Source organism: Haliotis asinina, chromosome 8, assembly GCF_037392515.1.
Source record: "Haliotis asinina isolate JCU_RB_2024 chromosome 8, JCU_Hal_asi_v2, whole genome shotgun sequence".
Lineage (NCBI taxonomy): Eukaryota > Metazoa > Mollusca > Gastropoda > Lepetellida > Haliotidae > Haliotis > Haliotis asinina.
This window is the reverse complement of record NC_090287.1, coordinates 5,825,001-5,837,362: the sequence shown is the minus strand read 5'-3', so window position 1 is coordinate 5,837,362 and position 12,362 is coordinate 5,825,001. Positions and strand designations below refer to the sequence as shown.

The 12,362-nt window shown below is 42.5% G+C and overlaps 1 protein-coding gene across 1 annotated transcript in view; it reads left to right on the top strand.

Annotated features, from left to right (window-relative positions):
- The first annotated feature begins 3,837 nt into the window (after window positions 1–3,837).
- LOC137294884 (uncharacterized) overlaps window positions 3,838–12,362 on the top strand; it is a 15,337-nt gene continuing 6,812 nt past the window's right edge. Inside the window, exons 1-3 of the mRNA XM_067826028.1 lie at window positions 3,838–4,088; window positions 11,232–11,416; window positions 12,022–12,091. Of these exons, the coding sequence (XP_067682129.1) occupies window positions 11,305–11,416; window positions 12,022–12,091 (182 nt within the window). The 5' untranslated portion in view covers window positions 3,838–4,088; window positions 11,232–11,304. The remainder of the gene's footprint in view (window positions 4,089–11,231; window positions 11,417–12,021; window positions 12,092–12,362) is intronic.

Here is a 12,362-nt window from a genome sequence, read left to right as displayed (position 1 = left end):
TAAATACGCAAGTCTGCAAGCTCAGAAGGTCATGATAGGTCTCTATAAGCAACTGAATGTATTTGGAGATTTAAATATAAGTTCGTACTTCAAGATATTTGATGCAAAAATTTACCCTATAATATCATATGGAGCTGAAATTTGGGGGTTAAGTCATCTACCAGATATTGAACGGGTGCAATTACAAGCTTGCAAGAAATTTCTTGGTGTTAAACACAATACAACGAATTTAATGGTTTACGGAGAATGTGGTAGATATCCAATGTCGCTATTTACGAGTATAAAGGTAATTAAATATTGGTTAAAATTATTGAATATGCCCCCGTATCGTTTACCCAAAAAATGCTACAATATGTTGGTACTATTTGATAGAAACGGCCACACTAACTGGGTTACTGCAATTAGAAAATTTCTATTCTCAAAAGGCTTTGGATATGTCTGGAACAATCAATATGTCGATTTTAAGAACTTGTTTATTTCAGAATTAACGAGAAGGCTAAAAGATATGTACATGTATTTGCAAGAATGGTTTGAAAACATGTCTCTTTCGAGTAAATGTCTTTACTATAGAATGATTAAATATAATTTAGACCAGGAAATGTATCTGTCAGTTATTAATGTCAAAAGGTTTAGATCGGCGTTAAGTAGATTTAGATGTTCCTCGCACAATTTATATATTGAGAGTGGAAGATTTAGAGCGATTGATAGAGAGAACAGGATTTGTAAGCTTTGTGACCAGTGTGCCATTGAAGATGAATATCATTTTCTTTTAATATGCCCGGTGTATACTCGATTGAGAAATCTTTATATCAACAAATACTACAGTGTGCATGCAAACCAACACAAATTTGTTGCGCTATTGAGTAATAGAAACAAAATTATACTTCAAAACCTGGCAATGTTTGTGCATTATGCAATGAAAATCAGAGCTGAATATATGTTAGAACATAATATTAGTTACTTGTAGGTACCCATTTGTCATAACTAATTACATAACATGTGATGTGCTGAATAAGATATGCTATGGCATGTTGTATCTGTATGCTGTACTTACAATGATTTTTATCTAAAGTTTTGAAGTTGATTGCTTGTACTATAGGCCTGTGGCCTTTCAGTATATTTGAATAAAGTAAACATAATTTTCAAGATCATGGCTACTGTTAAGATTTCATCATGTTAACCATGTTGTACCATTACCGGAGTGGATGGTAACTTCCAGAATTGGCACGTCGAGGAAAGTTGTTGCTGGTGATGGAGAGTCTGCGAGACTGATGAAGAACAGAGAAGGAGGAAGGAGACAATGAGGAGATTCCAGGAAAGCATGACGAGAAAGGAGAAGACCGATCGACGATAGAAAAATGAGCCCAGTGGAGGGTGTTTCTGAGAAAACACGGACGTCTTCACAAAAGCCGGGATAGAAAGTACAAAAAAGCAGTGGACAATTGACAAGAATGACAATGTGATCGGAGAGGCAGCAAACAGGTGGCAGCTGGGGAATGGGTTAAGACTGGCTTTACCGGGGACGACGAGGCACTGGAAGATCAATGTGCGAAAGTGGCTGTTGATGTGGAACTAGTAAGAGGCAAATAGAAGGTTAAACAATGGATGGTCAAAGTAAACATGGTGAATCTCAAGGTCACCAATGCCCAGGACGTCAGCCCGGTGTGTCTCACTTGCCACACGGACAGAAGTGTCAATGTTTTTGACATTTTGTCTCCTTTGTCTGTTTCACCATATTGCATATATGATCCTAACTTCAAGATAAAAAATATATTAAACACTGGATAGTCTCCGTTTGAAGTTCATTTTCGAAAGAAAGATCAACCCAAGCAAAACGTAAACAAAAGTGAAAAAAAACGGTATACTAGTATGACGCTGCAGAATTTATATTAGCTGTATTATAATGTCACCTTCTAATCATTGTTGTATTGATAACGGTCCAAGTCCGTTACTACACCAGATCCTGACACATCCCAGCCTGTAACACTAGATCCTAGTGTATGTGCAGGACATGGTGGCTATACAGTGTGTGATCCAGCTGAGTCAGCATACACCACTGACCACCCTGCCAATTACCGGTATGTTTGGTCCTGGTCTTTACAGGCTACCATCCTATGACCTCAAAAGTGCCAACTACGCCGTTAAACATCATTCCTTCGTATAATAATCACATTAGCACATTTGTTAGGTTAACGGTGGAAAGGCATCGAAGGAGGACTACAAGTAAGCTGATTTACGGATACTCGTGACAAGGGTGGACAGTCACAAAACAAGGCACAGAAATTCGATGTGTAGAGGCGCGTTCCTACGTTTTTCCAGGTGCCATGATCGTGGTTTTAAATCCCAACGTCTCTGATTATGCATGTTTTCTTTTTGCACCATATCCGTTCTCGCATGTTTTGTGGAAATTGAATGCATGTGAGGCCCGCATCACTTGAAGCATTTCTACAACAATAAGCTGACAGCGTAATACTGACCATTGCGGTGGTAAGTCCACATCAAGAGTATCCAGCTCAGCCAGTCGTTGAAAAGTTGACAAGCTGACAGTGTTCAAGCATGGTCACTGAACCTATGAATATACAAACTGTCATAATACAAGGACTGACGTATTGACGTTTACATAACAACATACCATTGAACCAGTCGCATGTGGCACAGGATGGATTACTGGAGGCACGTAAACAACTGTACCGATTTTTTTAGCTATTGATGATACCATTGGCCGCCTTAGAACAGGACCTTAGCACCATGTCAGATTCGGTGACTTGGTTTATTGCAGGGCCTCCACTCAAATGATGTTCATAATATTGATCACCGGTTGGGTCATCCATTTGATTAATTACACGACGGACGCAGACCTTTTTGAATATTATTGGGTGTGGCGTCTATCAAATGAACAAACAGTTACCATTACAATCTTTAAAAGACATATCCATCATAATACATGGTGGTTGTAGGGTACTCGAGTGGGTTTGGGGGATAAAGCGTGTGATCATCATGGATATCAGGACATCGGTATTATTCACATCTAAAAAGGTTCATATGCCCAGCCGCTACAGCATTTCTTCCTATTTGATTTCCCTCTAGCCCCTTACGTTCGAATGTCGCATTCGTCCCCGTTACGATCCTTGATCGTGATCATATCAGTTTAGTTTCGGTCCCCATGGCTCGTCCCCATGCGCAACTTGAATAGCATGTGTTGAACTACACAAGAGGGGCCATACTCTGCCTCGGAATATCTCGAAAGACCGTGAAATACCAGGACATATCTAGAAAAACTTCGAGATACCATAAGTACCTTTACATGTTCAAAGAAACCCCTAAGTGCTCCCGAGATATCACAGTGTACCCTGAAATACCTAGAAGTACCTCGGTATACCTTACGATACATTAAAATACATATACTCATTAAGAAGTAAAAATAATGCCGCGAAATACATTAGGTGTGCAGGCTGTGTCTTGGAATAACTTCAGAAACTCTACAAGTCAACAGTTTAACCCCCAATCCGATAATACATTACTAGTATATGTTCAAGCAGTGTCTAGGAATAACTGTTCAGAAACTCTGCAAGACAACAGTTTAACCCCAAAAACGATACGGCACTGCACAAAAACATATACCAAAGCAATATATCTATACAGCATATCAACACCTTGGTAACACGTGCTCGACTAATATTCTGCCAGGGTCAACGATCCATACTAAATAGCGACAGTGGACACGGAATTGAGTTATTGATCTGTTTGTGAGGCACATATTTTCCCTGTACCGCGCCATCTGTGGACCACCTGTTGCTGAGCGCTGGCAACTTCGCACAGACATTTAGGAAGTTTGATCGGTAAACTAATTAACAAACAACGGGTCTGACTTCTTCAATCTCAAAACCTGATATATCCAGAGAAAGCGTACCACATTTCATCTGTTGGAAAATATTACGACAATTAATCCCGCTTAATTATCGCTGTGGAATGTAGGATAATTGGGGACGGTTTAGCAGAGGACAGCTTGTAGGCGGAGAGGGACAGTTCTCAAGCCTTCGTCACGTGTGTGTGGATGTTTCACAGACAGGATGTACCGCTCAACGCAGGTAAATTATACTGTTGTGTTTTAGTGTGCGTGTGTTTAACATTTCACCACGAATTCAGGTCCTCTGAAACACTTTCAGCACCACCAGCATTCTGTTTGGTGTGAGATAGGCCATTGATATGGTATATAAACTGACATTTGAAGTTGTGTATTGAACGCCAGCGTAAAGACATTCGCTGGGGCGTAACCATTGCAGACAGATCTCCAGTAGATGTCACTGTACACATACTGCTACGTATGCTGCATCGGCTAAAAGCGAATGCGTGGCCTAATGGTTAAACAGCCAAAGCGGGAACAATGAGTGAACCTCATCTCTCGTGGTGCGACCATTTCCAGTAGTAGAGTCACTCTATCCACTTGATGTGATTGAGTCACCACTTCCGTCATTTCCCATTTATTTGTCAAACTGGTGGATAAAGGATCACTCCTGATCATATGGAGTCACCTAACTTCGAAATGCTAGTCTTACATGCAGGGTCGCGTGTTAGACCTTGACATTTGTGAAGATGCACCATTCACAGATTTCACATATAGTGAACCGACCGCGTTTAAACAATTAAGGAATTACTGTAGTAACCTGAAAAATGGGACAGTGAGCTTCCTGGCTTTTTCAGTGTACGGCTTAAGAATGGTACCCTGTATAACTTTGTCCTCTTGTTAGGAGCACGACAGGGTCAGTTGTCTTTTGAGAAAAATAAGAATTTTTTAAAAGTCTTTTTACCAGCGTCCAGACATGTGATAGAAAAATGAAAATGTCCGGAGCGGCGTTACTCCAAACTGACTCCGGCAAAAATGAGTCGCTCTAACTAGGTGTGCTAGGAGCCAATTCTCAGAGGTTCGAGTCCCACAGTCGGACTCTAGTCAATTAACTTTGTTAAGGTTTTTGTTTAACCAAACCAAATCGTTCACGACCGTCGCAACTTTGGGCTTTCCTGTCAAATCAAGCTTACCCACCGTCATGTAACTGAAAACATGATGAATGCTGCATGGAACAGAATGAGTCTGAGATTGTCTGCCCGGCTTTAAATTTGACGGTATAGTGAAACAGGGATCGCATTCCTGTAGTACCATACACCTAATTTCACATAGCCCTGCACTGTAATCTACGCCATGGGCATATTAATAGAACTCCATTACAAGATTCTAGTTCACGGGTCTATAGAATAAATTACATTTGTCTAGTTCACGGGCTTATAGAATGTACCGTTCATAAGCCTATAAATACACGATACACTTACCGCACAGTATGCCACATTTATTGCATATAACACTGATGTGTAAAGTTTGCTCATAATCTTGTGGTGTCGACACAAAACTTGACTGGCTCACTTCCTGATGCCATGATAGCTGCAGCTTATACATGTACCAGCAGTTACAGCACAGCCGTAGTTAATTAAAACATCGCGGAACGGGCTGGTGAACCGTAGACTGCCTCTATTGCCGACATGTGTGGGGATCAGCTGTATGACTAATAGTATGTCATCACTTGCTTTCAGTGTTTCTGCCCGTCAATGTTTACGAGATATCATTTATAGTTTATACCAGAGATTACTCCTCACACTGTAAATGTGAAATATTTATATACTGACATTTACTACATATATATTTAGGATATAAAGACGGAGGCAATAATTTCTGCATCATATAACTTTATCCATTCAATATTCGAATTTACATTGAATGTAGCAATTCCTTACAGAATCCATTATTTAGCAGACACCATCCTAAAGCGTCATTCGACCCTTGTTAAAATTAAATACATCCAGATTCACATGATTCAAGACCTCAATATATGTTTCTCAGACTGATATAAACATGCTTTAAGGTGTTGTCGAAATCGTCAAAGGGACTCTGTTTTGGTAGATCTGGTTTTGATGGAAAAAGCACAGAGGCACTGCAATAATACATCATTCCTTTTATCCGAGGAAACGTACGAAAAGCTCTAAATAGGTAACACGCAGCAGCGAATGGGTACCCGGTAGGATGAGGTGGTAATGTGACATTAAACCTTTTAGTGCCTCACGAGCACATTCTGTTGTGCAGTCTGAAAGGGAGCAGGCAATGAAAACAATAGTGACAGCAAGATGATGATAATGTTGATAGATCATTTCAAACAAGCATGGTATATGCGCTCAATAAGCAAACAATTATTATCATAACTAACATAAAAATCGAACGGAATTGTTATTGCATAATGTCGGCGTTTAGTGAATGACATGAAGCGTGAGTTTACTCAATGTGCAATTGCTCCAATATGCATGTGTCGTATAATTGATTTAATTAAGCTGACATATTCAAGTACAGTGGCTTGTAGTTAACTGTATGTGGATTCCATGGGGCGAGCAGTGGGCATAGTCGACTCACAATCTTTATCTTGATGAATCGCTTGGGTGGTAGGACACTTGGAACACATTTAGCACAATGTGAACAAAAGGAATAGCATAAGTCAAATGGTGTTTTATGAGATGTTCAGATTTCACCCAACCTGATTGGTACAAGGCTGTAGCTTTGTTCATAGTCACATATTCTGTAAACAATGGCAGTGGTGATTGTGCTGTTGCGAAAAACAGGACTTGATTTGAGCACAGTGTCCTATTTTCACTGCTTAACACATCCTTGGCACAGACTGTATAAGTCTGAAAATTCAGTCGTGTGGAATTCTGTTACATTCAGACCCGTGAAGGTCCGGGGTAGAATAGGCCTTCAGCAACCCAACTTGCCATAAAAGGCGACTCTACTTGTAAGAGGCGACCAATAGGATCGGGTGGTCAGACTCACTGACTTGGCTAACACATGTCACCAGTTCCTAATTGCGCAGATCGAAGCTTCTGCTGTTGATCACTGGATTATCTGGTCCAGGCTCGAGTATTTACAGACCGCCACCAAACAGCTGGAATATTGCTGAGTGTGGCGTAAAACTAAACTCACTCACTGTTACATTCATCCTGCAACAATTCAGTCGGTTGTACTGGTCTAATGAGTTTGTCCCATCTTGCTCTGTATGACCACAGGCGTAGCTACCATTGTAGAAAAAGCCCGGGTTAACATATGACTGTTGCTGAAAGGGTTGAACAAGTCCTCAGAGCTATCAAAACGTATAAATTTATAGTTTTTGCATCAAGCTACGCGCCTGATCACCCGGAGATCTGCAAGGTCAAGGCAAGGCACTGGGGTCTGAATTATGAAGGAAGTCGACAGTGACACGAACTCCTTACTGTAGGCATGTTCGAACAACAAGTGACGCTGGTGAATGTGGTCGTTGTAACGCTGTTAGATATTCGTATGTAGGATATGACTCCTCACACTGACACGATGTCGCCACCGTTGAGGTACACCTGCCAGACGCAGTTCGAGGCACCACAAGGTAGAAATAGTCAGTCACCACTGTACCAGACAGGTCCATGGATGTCTGTTCAATGTTGCTCGTTGTCTGATGCAAAACGTCTCAGGAACAAATAATTCTAATTTTCATCTCTCGCAGACGATTCCTGTGTTTTGGTATCTGATCTGCGCCAAGAGATCAGAAGGTACCAAACCAAGGGCACCGAGAACAATTGGGAGCCTGACAACAGTGTACTTGGGATGCAAGCGAGACATTTCAAAGGCGAGGTCCGCATATTTATCATGCTTTTCTTGAATCTTGCCAATCACATTGCTGTCAAAAGGGACAGAAAATTCTATGATATCAACAAGAACAAGATCAGGTTTGTTGGCAGGAATTCGTCTCAGGCTGTATATTGGCCTATTTCGGAGAAGTTTGAAAGCATCATTTTCCAGGACGCCCTGGACACGTTCAGGGTCGTACCATGGAGGGAGCTCGAGGTCAAAGCCACAGGCATGGCGGAGACGATAACAAAAGCAGCGAGCCATGCCATCGTCTTTTAAGGTATGCTGTTTGTGCCAAGGAAGGACATCCGCTGACAAGGTGCTGGGCAGTCTCTGTGAATTCATTGCACAGTCGACATTTCATGTTCACATTTTGATTAAGGATCACATTCTGGCGATTGCGAGTGGGAAGTGACTGGTCCTGAGCAGCAAAAAGCAAGCCCTCAGTTTCAGATTTGAGAACAGCGAAGGAGTCAGTTGGATTGCTCTTCTGTTCCACGCACTGCATGTACACACGATGCAATGGCTTCTCAGTCAGTTTCTCCACAAAGGACCGACTCTGGGCAGATTTGGTAAAGGACTTCACCTGGTTTACTCCCATCGCTGTACCGTCCAGCGGGACATCACCATGAGCAAAATCAAATTTCAAATTGTGTCCAACAACCTTGGCACACTTCAGATAGCTGTGGAATTCCTTGCTTTCATCATGAGTCTTGACACGCATAACCAGAGGATCATCTGATAAATAAATATGTGCAAAAGTACACAAGAGCCTCCACATTATTCAAACCCCGTCTTCCAGAACTGATTGGCATGTATAAACGATTAAGAGAGGAACGAGGGTGGTGTGCTCTGTTATCAGACATGATCCTTCTAGTCAGGCGGTCAAGACCTTGGATGTCTTGTTTTGTCCAAGCAACTACTCCAAAGGAATAGGAGAGGACTGGCACAGCAAAAGTATTGGTGGCTTTGACCTTGTTTCGAGCATTTGGCTCTCAGCTCCAGATTTTCTTTAAACGAGATTTACACTCGGCCCGAAGTTTATCTTGAATCTGGGCATTCTGGAGCTGGTCTCGAACTTGCATTCCAAGGTAGGTGTAGGCCTGATCTTCCACAAGATGCTCAATAACTCGTCCCCTTGGAACCTGACCGATCCATCATTGGATACCTTGCCACGTTTCAGATGAAGAGTATTACATTTGTCGAGTCCAAATGTCATGCCAATATCATTAGAGAAGGACTCGACAAGGAGAACCTGTTCTTTCAAATTAGTATCTCCTTTCGCAAGGAGCTCGATGTCATCCATGTAGAGGAGATGAGTAAGAGGTGTTGGGGATCTGTGCTGAGGAGGTCCGGGATGGTAGCCCTCCTCCCTACTGAGCAGAAAACTCAAAGGATTTAAAGACAGACAAAAAAGCAAAGAACTGAAGGAGTCCCCTTGAAATATTCCCTTCCTGATTGGAATAGATTCCGAAGTCTGCACCTGCCCTTGCGAGTACATCTCAAGTTGAGTCGACCAGCAACTCATTAAAGACTTGAGTAAATCAAGTAGTCGCTCAGGGAGGTCAATACACTGAAGACACTTCAGAATCCATTCGTGAGGGACAGAGTCATATGCCTTTTTATAGGCTATCCAGCACATGGAGAGGTTGCGGTGGTGCGTTTTAGCCTCTTCCAAAATCATTTTCTGTACAAGAAGTTGATGCTTGCACCCCCAACATCCCTTTCTCGTCCCCTTCTGCTCTCTGTAAATTATCTCATTGGAAGAGCAGTAAGGTGACACGAGGTTCGTCAAATACCCTGTGAATAATTTGTATTGAGTATTCAAACATGTAATAGGGCGGGGGATAGTTTTGGGGATCAGTCAAGTCTCCTTTTTTGGGAAGGAGTATAGTTCGACCTTTGCAGAACCATGGAGGAACATCACCTGTGTCCACAAGAGAGTTAAAACAGTGAAGTAAGGGAACAGTTTCCAGTACCGGTTTCGAATGCCATCAGGCCCTGGAGCTGTATTAGATTTGGACTTTTTAATGACATGTTTCAGGCAATCTGGTGAGATGTAACAGACAAACGACCTAGTTACTTTCTCATGCATTGAATGGTCATAATCACTGACCCGTGGTGCCTCCAGGTTACAGTCGCCGGGTACTGTTATATGTTCTACAGATTAAGATTGATACGCAGCAGAGAGGGTTTGGGTGATCCTGGCACAGTCAGGCCGGTAAGGCTCATCATCAGCTCATGGCCCTCACCCCCTCTACACGCAGCCCAGACAGCGAATGGGACTTCTCCCAGAAAACACTGCCTAGTCGAACCCACCAAGAGCTTTCCGGAGAATATGAAGGCTCCCCAAAACTGCAGCCTTCTGCATTACCCAGATTGTCAGAAGGGCTGTGCTCCCGGTGGAGAACCCGAGCACTCTCCTGATCTGCGCCAAGAGATCAGAAGGTACCAAACCAAGGGCACCGTGAACAATTGGGAGCCTGACAACAGTGTACTTGGGATGCAAGCGAGACATTTCAAAGGCGAGGTCCGCATATTTATCATGCTTTTCTTGAATCTTGCCAATCACATTGCTGTCAAAAGGGACAGAAAATTCTATGATATAAATAATTTCATTGGCTTTATCAACAAGAACAAGATCAGGTTTGTTGGCTGTTAATATTATTATTATTCTTATTATCACATAATTTCTGTTTTAGGTGTAACGTCTCTAACGACGATAGTTCACGAAACAATAAGAAAAACAGGTCTTTCTGAATCGTGTAGATCATACCCCTCCATTAGCAAGTGGCGATAGAGGGCTTCATAAATTAACAACCTGAATGTCCGTGCATTGAAGAAGTTTAAGAAAAAATATACAGCAGTTCGTAAATAATCGTGTCAATTACAGCAATAGTCGATCAACAACTGGAATACGATGATATGTATCACCTAATAATTCACAGAAGTCTTGTAAGTGAGATTAAGGTCAGTCTTAGCCTTCGTGATGACGCTTATAAGGATGCTTGACGAGCAAAAGCTTGAAAAAAGTGATACACATTTCAAACCAATCATGAAGCATATAAAATGGGTATCTCGGATAAGTCTGTTGCCAAATACGTCAGTCAGATGTTTGTATGTGACAGGTGCCTCCTCATGACATTGTGTAAACGGATAACAATACCAGGTGCAATTGAACAGTATCTATCAGATATCACGTCACCACGCTGTCAGCCAGGTGTCTATATGTGACAGGTGCTTCCATATGACATTGTGTAGACAGAGAACAGTGCCAGATGTAATTGAACAGTATCTGTCAGATGTCACCTCAGTATGTTGTCTGTGAAAAGTGCTTCCATGTGATACTGTGTAGACGGATAACAATGCCAGATGTATCTGTCAGATATCACCTGACCACGCTGTCAGTCAGGAGTCAGAAGTCTACTCTTATATTTAATAATGGGCCAGTTTCACACGTAGGAAAGTCGGTTCATTGATATAACTGACATGATGTCCACCAGCTTTACTCCATTCCAGGCAATATATGATGTTTCAGAAATGTGAAACCTAATGGATATACTGCTGGTGAACATAGGAAGGCCAACAGCACGTGAGACAACACCAACAGCATGGAGAAACAGCCTCTCCATGCTAACACCTCAGGGGGCTATGCCCGGGAACCATTCTTCCTGGCCAATATCACTATCATCTGCAGATTATGGGGCCTCGCCACTATTGCAGGTAAAGTAGACTGTGGGCCTCGTTCCCATTACAGGTATAGTAGACTCTGGGCCTCGCTATCATTGCAAGTATAGTATACATTGGTCCTCGCTACCATTGCAGGTATAGTAGACAGTGGGCCTCGCTACCATTGCAGGTATAGTAGACAGTGGGCCTCGCTACCATTGCAGGTATAGTAGACAGTGGGCCTCGCTACCATTGCAGGTATAGTATACAGTGGGTCTCGCTGCCATTGCAGGTATAATAGACAATGGGCCTCGCTGCCATTGCAGGTATAGCAGTCAGTGGGCCTCGCTGCCATTGCAGGTATAGCAGACAGTGGTCCTCGCTGCAATTGCAGGTATAGTAGACAGTGGTCCTCGCTACCATTGCAGGTATAGTATACAATGGGTCTCGCTGCAATTGCAGGTATAGTAGACAGTGGGCCTCGCTACCATTGCAGGTATAGCAGACAGTGGTCCTCGCTGCCATTGCAGGTATAGCAGACAGTGGTCCTCACTGCCATTGCAGGTATAGTAGACTGTTTATAGTAGAATCCCGATTCCGACCATAGCAATGTGAATGTGACTGTCTGGGACAGGGTAAAGAGACTGTTTGTGTTTCAGTGATATGGGCTGGTGCCGTGACGACCATACAGTCTGGACACGACCAGTACTATGTCGGCTGGTACCTCGTGTAAGTCTCACATTCTCGCGTCATACACCAAAGTCTTAGCAGGCACGGTAACTACAACTATCGTTGCTTTAGCTTAAATCGCCATGACAGTGCTACATAAACGATGAAACCATTACATCTGGATACTCAGGTACACATGGGTAGGTTACTATGAGGTCACCTCTTTTGGATGGCGTATTGTTTAGAACTACTACTACTGCTGCTACTGCTGCTGCTGCTGCTGCTGCTACTACTACTACTACTACTTGTACTACTACTACTGCTACTACTA